The following is a 13,585-nucleotide window of genomic DNA, read 5'->3' on the forward strand; positions in this document are numbered from 1 at the left end:
ATCTGCCAGAAATAACTAAATGCATCATTGAGGGGGGGGGGAGGCCTGAAATAAGTTAATATAATTGGCATTTAGACATAGTGGTGTATGTAATAATTCTTTGCCTCTCCTTTATTTATTTTTTAAAGGAGAGGGTGTTTTATGTAAAATATACGGTGGCAATTACTAGATTCCTGTCTGCAGACAACACGGGATGCATAAATTCTGTTCTTTATTAAAGCTCTGAATCATCTGATTATACGGAAATAGGCATCTACTGCATGCTTAGCGCTGCCATTTCCTGTGAATGCGCTTGTTGCCCAGACTGATGGTTTCGCCCAACTTCCTGGGATCTGTATTTCGCCCTCTTACTCCAGGAAATGCTGTTGCAGAACAAAAAAATCAGAAGGCAGTTTTCACGATTTCACATTTCAAGGAGAATCTCTGAGGGCCACCTCACATGCATACCCTCCAACATTTCTCTGATGAAAATAGGGACGTCCTATTCCATTATTCTTATTACCATTACCATTGCCATTACCAATGTTTTATTTATATCGCTCCCATCTGACTGGGTTGCCCCAGGCACTCTGGGCAGCTTCCAACCTATATTAAAATATAACAAAACATTAAACATTTAAAAACTTCCCTATACAGGGCTGCCTTCAGATGTCTTCTAAAGGTTGTAGAGTTGCTTATCTCCTTGGCTCGGGGGTTACATAACTCCATAGCCTCCAACATTTCCCCAATGAAAATAGGGACGTCCTAAGGACGCGGGTGGCGCTGTGGGTTAAACCACAGAGCCTAGGACTTCCCAATCAGAAGGTCGGCAGTTCGAATCCTCGCAACGGGGTGAGCTCCCGTTGCTCGGTCCCTGCTCCTGCCAACCTAGCAGTTCGAAAGCACATCAAAGTGCAAGTAGATAAATAGGTACCGCTCTGGTGGGAAGGTAAACGGCCTTTCCGTGCGCTGCTCTGGTTCGCCAGAAGCGGCTTAGTCATGCTGGCCACATGACCCAGAAGCTGTACGCTGGCTCCCTCAGCCAATAAAGCGAGATGAGCGCCCAACCCCAGAGTCAGCCACGACTGGACCTAATGGTCAGGGGTCTCTTTACCTTTAAGGAAAAGCAGAACATTCCGGGATCAAATCAGAAACCGGGATGGCTTCTGTTAAATTCAGGACTGTCCCTGGAAAATAGAAACACTTAGAAAGTCTGCATATGGTAACTGCTGAAAAGGCCTTTCCTGATGTTCTCAGTGATCAGGGTAACACTGATCAGCTACTGCTTATTCAGTGTGTGTCTCCATTCCTATGTAGGACCTACACGCCTTTTGTCCTGGTGCAAGTACTATCCAGTGCTGGCACAGGAAGGGCTCTGTAAGAGACATTTTAAAAATAAATAATTAAGCCTTCAGAAATTCTCCTCATCTGAATTTGTCCAAGGGTTTTGGAGTTTCAAATTAGCCCTGTCTCCAAAGCCAAACCAATGTAATGGAAACCCTCCATCACTCATTTTTATTATTTCTTTATTTTATACATGGCACCGTGCATGTTCAGTTTGCCTCAGCTTTCAGTTCCTTTGTGTCTTTTGAGAGCCAGTGTGGTGCAGTGCTCAAGAGGGTCTTACTTTGGATTGTGGAGACTCCGATTCAAATCTTCACCCAACCATGGAGATGGCTGAACGATGTTGAGTCAGTCACTATCTCTTTGCCTTGCCTAACTGGCAAGTTTGGTGTGAGGACAGAGGGGCCTTGGTGGAAAGGCAGTATATAAATCTAATAAATAAAATAATTTTTCCCCTCTCCAAATTTACCGTGTGCCTTTGCATCACTGGTAGACACAATTGCACCAAGACTCCTTTCTTGAAGTGAAGGCCCAAGACAGGTGTTGATCATAATGTGAGCTGCGCACAGGTGGTCTGAAGCGAGCTGCTGCCATTCCTGTGGAGCCTCCTTTTATTGTGACAAATATGCAAGCTAGGCAGGTACATTTTTGGGCTGTGACCTTTACACATCTTCCGTCCCGAGATTGTGGGGTGGTACAAAGCTATTTTGGCACCTGTTTCCACAGCGTCATTTTCCCCTTGCACAGTGTATGACGAATGGAGACAAAAGGTCTCAGGGAAAAACTTATAGACAGGACACCGCTGACTTCTGAGACCGCAAAAGGTCAGACATAGGTGGAACGATGTACCAGACAGCTGTGGCTTGTCTGGGGGGGTGGTTTCCCTGCACCCCAAGGTCACACGTGCAGGCTGCCTGCTGGCGGGGAAGTGTGCGCCCTCCAGACCCCACTGCCCCACTCCGCGATATCCCTACACTTTCTGTGGAGTATTTTCCCTATGTGAATATTTTGATTATTTGTATTGATAAAATATGGCCAAAAAAGCCCACCATCCGATCGTGATGTGATTGTAAAGTGTTTGTATTTTCTCCAAGGGACATGAGAACATGTATGAATGAGTAAAGCACTTCATAAATAATATTGATGTAAGCATACGTCTTAAATCTGCTTCCCCTCCCCAGTATTTTAACTAGGTGTAAGTATGTTATTGTGGCAGAAGCCTTTGTGAGCTAATATCACACATGCATAAGAAAAAGTAATGCATGAGTGGTATTAAGTAGATGAAATGAACCAGGTAACTGAAAGAATATAGATTTTAAAAACCTACTATTGCTTCTGTGGGAGAATTTAATTATGCCTGCGAATCTCATACCTCAAAGTGTTTATGTGCCTTTGATTTTTTCTTTCTTTAAAAAAAGACCAATAACAAGAAGCCATATTTTCCTTCCGTTTCCCTCATGATGGTAACAAACTGCAGAACAAAAGTCCTGTGCGCCTTTTTTCATGCAGTCCTTACTTATTTTCTGGTGAATAGAAGCTGCTTGCATAACTTGAAAGTTGTTGGAACCCTAGAAACACGATTGGTGTTTCCCAGACACAGAATTGCTGGTTGAGAGTAATGTGGACTGCAACAGGAGAATTAATGGTCAGGGAGTGGGTGGGTGGTTTTTTTCCTTGTGCACCAGTTCTCTGCCACATCTCCCCAGAGAAACTTCCTTCTTCCATAAAGCTTATTTCCAGTCATTGAGCCAAATGTGGAATGAATGGGGGGAAATGGAGATAGCTCAGTTGGTAGAGCATGAGACTATTAATCTCAGGGTCGTGGGTTTCAGCCCCACATTGGGCAAAAGATTCCTGCATTGCAGTGGGTTGGACTTAGATGACCCCGTGTCCCTTCCAACCATTCTATGAATCTATAAAATGGAAGGTCATGGGAGAATCAAATGATGGGAGGAAATGGTCCAGCACCTACACATCTGCCTACTGATTCCCCTTTGCCCCCTACATTAAGCACTTTGAGTCAAACTCAGGAGGACTGGGTTTTCCAACCCTCATATAGTTCTGTCCTTGGTTTCTGGTTTTCTCATGAAATTCCATTGTTAGGTGAACAAGCTGAAAAGCTTTCACTTCAGCAAAACAGATAGGTGATCTGTTTTGCTGAATTGAAAGCTTTTCAGCTTTCTTGTGCTTTCATTTGTAGCACTGGGTGAACATTATTTTCCAGCACTTCTCCTTTGTGCTGAAATGAAAAACTATTTTTTTAAGATGGCAAAAATGACTTACAGATCAAAAGGAAGTAATTGTGAGGAAAACTCTATTTCCTGGGGGGAAATATTTTCCTCCTCCTATGCCAAGGATTCTAAAGTGGTGGATTCTGGAAGACTCTTTTAGAAGGTCACAAAGATCTATATAGTTGGAACTATGGATTATGTGGCAAAAGAGGATTTATCTTAATCAGTGTCTGTAATGATAGGTGGTTCCTGAACAATCTCACAGTTCTGCAAAGGATTTCTCATTGAGAAACATTTGAAAACTTAACTTCACAGAACAGGGATGGGAAACACGAGTCTTCTAGATGGACTTCCATCATCCCTTACCATTGACCATTTTGACCTGGGCTGATAAGAGCCCAGCATCATCACAAGTTCCCTACACATGGTGAACAAAAAGGCTTAGTATAATGTTTGGAAGGTTGCAATGGCCAAGAATATAACTGGTAAACCTTGTGCCAGGAAGGCAAAGAAGCAGTCAAACTTCTCTATTCTACCTGGTGCATCTTGATTTCTTACATTTCAGAAAACAACCTACACGATTCCTTACACAAGCCAAGGAGAGAAATATGGACTTCTTGATTAAAAGGATGGATTAAATACATAAATGCAGTTATACTTACCTGTATATAATGTAGTCATCTCCATACTGGCTTTCCATGTTGATGTGTTAAGTTTTCATTGTTTTATTCTCTCCTGGGTTTGGTGGGTGGGGTGTTGTTTTGTTACTGCTTGTAAGAAAATATTGTTCACTTGCAAAAACCCAAGGAAAAAAGCCTTTGGGCAGGTAACAAAAAAAGCAAAGCCCTTCCTTCATATTTACCCTATGTGTAAATACGGAAAGTGATGGAAATGGTATTACGGCTGAAAATGTTTAGTTGGTCATTTAAGGGAGAAACAATCTCTGATGCTTTTGCAATGTGGCTCATCAGGTTCCAAGCACAAGACAATGGTTGAGGCTCGGAATGGTGCTGGTCCAATTAAGTCTTACCCTAGACCAGGATCCAGGCTGAAGGCTCAGAATGTCACTATGGGCTCAGGACTGCAGAACAAAACATTTCATTGTGAGATCTGTGACGTCCATGTCAACTCAGAAATCCAACTTAAGCAGGTATGGCGACAGCATCAGGAATCACTGGGTTTGCATACCGCATGCCACATTCATAGATCACGGGAGTCCTTTGTTTCGTATCACACGCTTGTCGGATTAAGTGGCTAATTTTAATTTGGCAGACCAAATTCCACTTTCCAGATGTTAGCAAAGGAATCCAGCTGCCTTGTGCAAAAATAGGGTACCAGATCCTGAATCTCAGGTTTAGCTTTTAAATTGGCAGATATATAAACCTCATAGGTGCTCAAGAACAAGTTTGAAAATATTTAGGCAGGATTTTCCAATGGCTGAGAGCCACTTCCTCTGCTGATGAGAACAGCTTGTGTACAGGCTAGGATGATTCCAGTCAGCCACTGTGTGCCGGCATGGTACTGGCTGCAGCACTTGCAGCCTCCCAGTGCTTAAATATATAGGGATGAGAATTCCCTTCTTTCCTGGATCACTACCATCCATCTGCTGCTGGCAATTTCACATGGTAAGACTAGTGCTGTCGTCCAGCACCTTCTCCTCTTGCTCTCTTGGTGCACAATCTATCGCTTTGATTTTATTGTCTCCTAATGAAAATCTGAGTATACACAGATTTTAAGTAATAAGTTTGGGAGTTTTTTTAAATGTACCTGATTTGTACAATCATAATATCTAAATGTTCCGGTTGCATGGTTTTACAGGGGTTTTACTACTGAAATCTAAATCTTCTGCTGGAGCTCTATGCAGTTTATTTTCTTGGAGTAAGTTCACAGATTTGCACAATAACTGCAGCAGGTGATATACAGTGTTAGTCAAACCCAACTGAAATCATTGGACTCGTGTAACTGAAGTCCCCTGATTCCTTTGAGTTTGCTCCAATTATGGCTAACATTAGATATCATCCAGTTTTAGGCAATGACTTTTAAACTGAACATTTTTTGTTTTGTTTTACATTTCCAGCACATTTCCAGCAGAAGACACAAGGACAGAGTTGCAGGGAAGCCTACAAAACCGAAATATAGCCCTTATAACAAACTACAACGTAGTCCAAGTATTCTAGCAGTAAGTGTTGCCTGAGCGTAGCATTATATTTTTCCATAACTGGGGGATTCCAAGTGCATTCAAGTTTAGGTGTATGTCAAATGTGAATCTGCCAGTCCACACACAAAGGAAGTTAGCTGCTGCTGGAGGGGAGGAATAAACCATCTGAAATGGAACGAGTAGTGCGTCTTATTTTTCTTTTTAGAAATGCACTCCATCTCTTTTAAAGGCCAAAGCAGTGCACGTTAGGGGAATACATTTCTGCCTTTAAGCAAGCCTTTTTGCAATGTCCCGTTCTTCTCATGGTTCCAACTGAAGGCAACAGCAGGCAATACTTAAATTGAACCCTAGAGGGCAGAACAGACTCCACTGCACTTCTCTTGATTGTTTCTCACCTTCCTCTTGCCCATTCCAACGGCAGCTATTAAAAATACTGTGGTGCTACGGAATAGTTCCAAGTCCTCAAAAAAACAGAGCTTATCTTGCAATGTAGAAATCCTTCCCCACGTAATTTCTCTTTCGTGGGCACTCATGTGCAGGATACAGTGTTGGAAGATTCTGTGACCATCTCTGTGTTAGGGAAGATGTCTAGAAGAGGCTCTCAAGGGCTGCTAGCCATGATGGCTATGCTCTGCCTTAAGGGTCGGATGCAGTGATGCTTCTAGATACCAGTTGCTGGAAAGCACAGGAAGGGAGAGTTTGCTTGGGTCTTGCGTGGCCAGAAGGCTGGAGCAGCTGGGCCACTTCCCTGATCCGGCAGACTCTTCTTATGTTCTTACGATGGGTGTGAGCCTCCTACAGAAAGAGGCTCCCCACTGAAGTCGGCAACCATTATTTTTAACGAACCTGGAGTGCATCCACGGTGCGCTGCAAGCCAAGGATGCCTAAGGAACGTATATTCTCAGTTTTAAAGTGCAGCACGTTCCAAATGACCTTTAGAAGCAAGCAAGCAAACAAACAAACACTAATATCCTTGCATAATTATAAAGAATAAAATTAAAATGCTTCAGGCTATATCCACTTATTAGTTTCACGTTAGGGGAGCTGAAGCAGGTGCGTGCTGGAGCACAAGACCCAGTTAAGTGTTTAATTTGTATCTGTAAGCAGGCAGTGAGCTCTCAGGACCAACTTCATACATTGCTGCTTGTACAATGTTTTCAGGACTTTTGACCATCACTGTTGTCTCTGAAAGTATAGTCAGGGTCCATGAAGCTGACTACCTCAAGAGGTGCTATCAGGCGACTCTGCATACACGTCTTTCTCAGTTAATAAAGTGCATTAACCACTTGTGCATGCTAATTTTAGCTGTATCAGGGACTGTCGGGGGGAAATCACCTGCTGACTCCTATCCACAAATAGAAGCGAAAACGAAGAAAATAAGCCAGTAATGGTAGGCTGTCAGTGCCCTTTAGAAAAATAATCACATTAACCTTGGCAAGAAACATTTTAGTGGGTCAGTTCTGCTAATCCATATAATGCACAGCGATATTGACATTCGGTAGAAGGTTAACCTTAATGCAAATAGCTAATTGCAGTCTGCTTTACAGTGTTATGGTATCACTTGGATGTTTTTAACCTCCTGGGCAGAAAATTTAAAAAAGGAGGAGGTGGAATTTTAAGGACTTACTCGTTTGCTTAGGTATTTATACCCCACTTTTCCAGGCAAAATCCGAACAAATAGTAATGTTTAAAGCATGTATAAGCATTAGCAATTGAAACAGAAAAAAGTCAGTAAAGTAACTGAAGAAAAGGAAGGGCCAAATGTACATCCCATAGGAGGGAGTTCAGCACTGATGGGGTCACTATGGAAAAGGCCCTGCTGTCTCTCGTACTTACTAATGTAGCTGAGCTTGTAAGGAGGGCAAGGGAACCCCTTGGTTGTCACAAGCTGCTGAACTGGAACTTACAAACCATCTTCAAAGGGTGCTCCACATTTGGTGCATTGCACTCGTCTAGTCTGCATTTAAGCAGGTAACAAGTAACCATGGCAAGGTCTGCTTTTCTTTCCTAGGTAGGGGCAGAACAGGTAAACTAGCCCAAGCTGATAAAAGGCCCTCATTGCTGCTGGTCTTCCCTGTGGAGGTTGGGGGCATTTATTTGTTTTGGTCCGGTCCCCCCCCCCCCATTTTATATTGTGAACTGCCCTAAAATCTTCGCATAAAGGGCGATTTAAAAATTTAATTAATAATAATAATAATAATAATAATAATAATAATTAGTGCTTTTTTCAGCTGGAGCACGCCAAAGCACAGTTCAGGCACCTCTCCCCTCCTGCTTCTTGCGTTTACATACCTCTGAGAAGCCAGACACAAACATTTCATGTCAAAACAGAAGCTGGCCTGCATATTTGAGTCTATACTTCTTCTTTTTTTAGATCTATGACTCCACTTAGCTCCTAGCTGCTCCTAGCTATAATTGGTCAAGCTATAGGGCGGGGCCAATTTGTATTTCCTTTTCATCAATCTGACTCCTGTGTAGCGGCAGCGGGCTTTAAGCTTTCCAGCCAGGCCTCTGCCGTTGCATGTGTGTGCATTTGTGCAAGGGCCCTTCCTAGCTGCCCTAGCCAACTGCCTGAATCTAAGAGAACGAGGGAGGTGAGGGAGTATTTATTAGACCTGCACCAGAACCAGGGGCGACCCCCAAACCAGCTAGGGAGACTGCTTGCCATAGTTTTTAGCACGTCCGCAGGTGGTGAACGTGGCTGTTGTCAAACCTGTTCAGGGCTGCCTCGAGTCTCCCAGAGATTGACTGTAACAACTTCTTGTTGAGTTCTGCACTTACTGTTCTTGAAAAAACAGCACTGGTTGTTGTTGTTGTTGTTGTTGTTGTTGTGTGGATTCCCCCCTCCTTTTTGGTGGGTCTCATAAATGGGTGAAATTACCATTTAATGTTTTTCGCCCCTTCTTCCTGTAGGCAAAACTTGCATTCCAGAAAGATATGATTAAGCCATTGGCCCCTGCGTTCCTTTCGTCTCCTCTTGCTGCTGCCGCTGCCGCTGCAGTATCTACTGCTTTGACTCTTCCTCCACGTCCTTCAGCGGCTTTGTTCCAGACACCTGCAATACCCACGGCTCTCCTAAGGGCAGGGCACGGCCCCATCCGAGCTACTCCCACATCTATCCTGTTTGCACCCTACTGATGGTTGAATCAACAGCATCTCATTGCTACGGCCAATTGGAAGAGAGACCGGAGGAAGCAAATAAAGATTCCGTATTTTTCCAGTGACTGCGTTTTTAAGGCACTAACGCTTGAAAGCGGGTTGTGGGACTCTGCATCGACGGGTATTGCAATCTAGACAACAGAGGCTTGTTGTTGTTTCGGAGTTGGTTTGGTTTGATTGTTTCAACGAACACAACTTGGATCGATGGTTTACGAAACGTTTAATTGTGCACAAAATATAGCGAGGGTTCATCTGCTTTTTAACTTAGACACACGACATGCATTAAAAAACAAAGAACATGGGATATTTTCCTGTCTGACTTGAAAACTAGGATCTTCCTCACTGCAGCAAAAACTAGGTGAAACAAATGCTTGAATTGCTGACGACAGCTCAAGAACAGATTGCAACTTATTTCCTATGTGCTCCTGTTGCTAGGGATTGTGTGTTGTTTTGGGGCTCCGTGCTAGTGTATTTTGTGTAGTACCCAGGTTTTACCTCTCCTTCGATTTTAAAGCATTTTAGTTGCCGTGTAAATGTTTGGAAGCAGAGCAGCCCTGGAGCTTTTTCTTTTAAAGAATTTAATGTATGTCTTTAATTTAACATTTTATTTAGAGAGATCCAGACTAAGAAAGCCATATATGAGATCGTTAAGATTGTGACTCATTTACTATTTTCATTTAACTTATTTTGCTTTGGTTCCCACACCCCTCCCACTGGTGTTGCTAAACAACCGTTTCAAAAGAGAGTTTCCTAATTTATATGTTTACCACATTTTGCGCTTGTTGAGGCAGCGGACCAGTGTATTTATTCATAAATATATTTGCCATTTCTAAACTTCTTTCCTATATGATGACGCTACATAGAGTTGTGGCTCCCAATGCAATAATGTACAGAAAATAAGATATTTATAAAATTAAGTGTCTCTTCTCTTAATATATTGCTGTTCTGGCCCTTTTCTTCCCTTGGGTTCCCCCACTTCATTTTATAAAGGTGATCCGGATACCGAAGACACACCAGGTGTCGTTTGGGACAACAAGGATAATCTCCAAAAACATCTTTACCTGCAGTCTGTAAAGAGTAAAATATATGTGTATTTTTTAAAGAAGGCACGTTTTTAATAAAACAACATGGAAAAATAGCAAACTGTTTATTAATGAGCAAAAGAATTCGCGTGGAACCTTTAAATGAGACCTCTGTTTGAAAACAGCATCATTACGGCACAGCACACTAGGAAGTTACCAAACAGCGGCACAGTCACTTGATTACACCGTCATTGTTAATGAATGACTGAAATTATGAATACATGGATATAATGTACTTTGCATATCACTGTGGAATGCTTAATGTCTTGCTGTGCTGTGTTTTTAATTCGGTGAAAGCAATAATGGAAAACCGTATGAGATACACCTACCTAAGGCTGCGGTTCTGTGGTCCTTGGGAGGGCATTCCAGGAGCCCATAGGACAGATCGGGTCTCCCTCCCTGACGCTGGAGAAGAAGATCCAATGTCAGGTCCTCCCTGTCACCTACAGGATCATTCAACTGGAGCACCTACATCAGTATGGGAAAAAGAGCTGTGTTGGGGGAGCAGCAGCAAGCAGGGTTAAAAATGTATATGTGCTGAGAGTCACCTCTAATTTTCTCCCTCCCTTTTTCTTCCCACTGTTTCCAATGGGAGGGCAAAGTTTTTTAGAAGATGGTGATGATGATCTAAGAACCTGGAAATGGATGGAACAATGCAGAGCATTCTTTTCCCTGCACTTGAGCTTGGCATGGCATAGGACAGGCATAGGCAAACTCCGGCCCTCCAGATGTTTGGGACTACAATTCCCATCATCCCTGACCACTGGTCCTGTTAGCTAGGGATGATGGGAATTGTAGTCCCAAACATCTGGAGGGCTGGAGTTTGCCTGTGCCTGGCATAGGATAAGGTGGTTGAAGCACCTTTGGATGCCCTGAGCACCTTTCAACATCCCTGCACAAAACACTTCCGAAATGAACTCCAGCAGTCTGGTGCCATTATAGTTCAAGTGGAGCTGTCTTTTTGATACATGGCTCACTGGCCCAGAAACATTCGCCATATGGCATCGTTGAATCACACTGCTTAATTTGTAGCATAGTAATGCCACTAAAAAACAACAACAACCTGGAATTAATTTTGGATAGCCAGGTGAAGCTAGTGAACTTTGGGATGAATGGCCTGTGTTGTACACCCACATATGTTTGGAAATTTCTAAATCACATTTGCTGCTGGGATTTTAGAAGGGACTGTACCTTAGCTACAACACATGGTCCATAAGAGTTTGAAGGCTGGTATGTGTAGAAAATGTGTGAAAGGATGTGGAATTATTTCTGTTCAAGCAGGGGGATCTGTTTTGGCATTATAAGTTTTAAAACACTGAATGGAAACTTTTGCCTAATGAAGTTTTGGAGCAAGATGATCTGCAACTGGTAAATGCCCATGTTTTAGTTCCTTCAAAAAGATATTCTGCTGTGGGTTATGGACAGTGCGTATTAGCCATTTGGAAAAAGAGATCCATTATCTCAACAATGGATGTGCTGACATTTGTTTATTTACACAAGCTATCTGGTGCCCATAGCTTCTTGCTAGTCCTTTTCAACAGAAAGTAGCCACATTTTAGAGGGAGATCTCAGCATGGTTTCCAGGTGAAAAAAGAAGCCTGGGACCTTAGAGTGAAGGGCAGGTAATTAATAATGATAATAAATTATTGTTTATCCCAATTTTTTGTTAGGACAAGGGTTGCAGGTGTTTAGCCTGAAAACAGCATGGAGAGAACCAGAACATAAACTCTAATATATTACAGCATGGAGAGAACCAGAACATAAACTCTAATATATTACAGCATGGAGAGAACCAGAACATAAACTCTAATATATTACATTGGCCCATCTCTGACCATTGTTCGAAACTTCCATTGTTCTAGGCGCATTTTGTGACAGGGAATTTCATTAGCACAAGTACTTTCTGAGTTCTGGGCTCAGTACTGTGCCTGAGAATTCAGATTAAAACTGCAGAGTGGAGGGAAAGGAGGACCTTTTTCTGCCGTGCCACTTCCAGCTACTGTGAAGACGAGAATATTAGGGGAGTGGCCAGGGGAAGGACTAGACCATGTGAAAAATGAGCATAATAATTCAGCTGCAATTCATTTTCACCTTGATATTCTTGTTATTTAAAAAATGAACCTAGACATTCCATTGTTGCGCCCATAACCTAGGTTTAAGGTGCCTTTTAGCTCCTAGCTATCATATCTCAGTTTCTAACACTATCTCTGACCCAGAAGGCTCATTGAAGAAGACTGTACTTCTGGTGCTGTGTAAAGTTGTCTCAAAATAATAATTGGTCTCCCTTTGCACTTATATAGACAGTTTTAAGAAACAAATAATACCTTGTGTCAAGTGTCATTCCCCAAAGCGCACCTGAAATTTTAGCCACCTTGCCCAACCGCTGCGGCTTCAGAAGCATGAACAGCAGATCCGGAACCTTCCGAAGGGTTTCAGATTCAACTGCATTCAAAAGATTCAGAATTACATTCAACTTCTCGAACGTCTGCAAAATGACTAGCCTTTCAGGAAATTTGGGAGTGCACAGGGTAATTGTGATTTGATAACTGAAAAATTCAACATGATGTGAAGTAGCAGAGTAGCTTAGAGCCAAAAAGGCTAATAACTCTTCTGGGTAACTAAATAGATTCTTTTAATAAATATCAAAATGAAGAACATGTTTACATGCTCATGTTCATACAAGCATGGGTCCAATCTCACTTAGTTTCCACTTCACTCTTTACCTCAGCAAAGAGCTGTTTCTTTATTCTTTATAAAGAAATCTCCTGGGCAGAATTCTCCCTATTTGCATTATAGGGATCACCCTCTGTCTGACTTATTCCAGAGATACAACTGTCTTTTACAATGTCCTGTATTCTCCTCACAGACACACCACGGAGATTCAGTAACAGCTGGACAGACAAACTCACTAACTGTCAAAAAAATATCTCACAATCGCATGAGAGGTGTTCCTTAAAGAAACCCCTCCCCCTTTTAAAATACATAGAGCTACACAAATAAATATTCCCATTTCAGGAAAATTAAACATCTAATATCCTTAACAGTAATGGCTTCTGCTCTTTATCCCACAAACCTAGTGTCCTGTGATGCCGCCCTGTCTTTTCTGTGAACCGCCCTAAGACCTCCAGATGTAGGGCGGTATGTAAATAATAATAATAATAATAATAATTTGGATGTGACCCTGGTGGCTTAAATTTTGCCTCACCTTTGCTTCTGACACATTTAGGGCAAATGATGTATGGTGCTGAGAAGTATTGCAAAGAAAGTTGCCCTTTTACAAATCTTGGGTCCAGTCACCTGAAAATAATGCTTTGACATTTTTTGTTTTGTCTGCTTTATGACAGAGCTGTTAATGTTATTGACTGAATTTGTTTTTATGGATTCTGTAATTTTTGATTCTGAACTTTGTTCTCCCCCCCCATATTTTTAATTAATTCTTTTTTTTATTTCATGGTCCCCTTCTTTGGGAATGAAATAGTCAGTGAGTGGTGGATGGGTGGTTGTTATCTCTCTCTCTCTCTCTCTCTCTCTCTCTCTCTCTGTGTGTGTGTGTGTGTACACACACTTGTGTGTTTGTATTGCTTCGTTCCAGAGACGCCATCTTCGCAAGCTGATTGAGGGGGCCCAACACA

General features: G+C 42.3%; 1 protein-coding gene and 1 long non-coding RNA gene across 10 annotated transcripts in view; one reads left to right on the forward strand and one right to left on the reverse strand.

Annotated features, from left to right (window-relative positions):
- Positions 1-10,014, forward strand: part of ZNF385B (zinc finger protein 385B) — a 190,421-nt gene extending 180,407 nt beyond the window's left edge. For all 8 annotated transcript variants that reach the window (XM_080971330.1, XM_080971327.1, XM_080971329.1 and 5 more), the window contains 3 exons: positions 4,526-4,704; positions 5,632-5,733; positions 8,626-10,014. In XM_080971330.1, coding sequence (XP_080827456.1) covers positions 4,526-4,704; positions 5,632-5,733; positions 8,626-8,850 — 506 coding nt within the window. In that variant the 3' untranslated portion in view covers positions 8,851-10,014. The remainder of the gene's footprint in view (positions 1-4,525; positions 4,705-5,631; positions 5,734-8,625) is intronic.
- Positions 9,460-13,315, reverse strand: LOC308458655. Of its 2 annotated transcripts, none has more exons than XR_013977609.1 (4): positions 13,027-13,315; positions 12,278-12,395; positions 10,283-10,421; positions 9,460-9,939 (listed from the first exon to the last, which is right to left on the reverse strand). It is a non-coding gene; the product is annotated as an uncharacterized lncRNA (long non-coding RNA). The 2 variants fall into 2 exon arrangements; XR_013977610.1 differs by having other exon boundaries at positions 12,677-13,315.
- Between the last annotated feature and the right edge of the window lie 270 nt (positions 13,316-13,585).

The sequence above is a fragment of the Podarcis pityusensis genome, assembly GCF_964106645.2.
Source record: "Podarcis pityusensis genome assembly, chromosome: 1".
NCBI classification, from domain to species: domain Eukaryota; kingdom Metazoa; phylum Chordata; class Lepidosauria; order Squamata; family Lacertidae; genus Podarcis; species Podarcis pityusensis.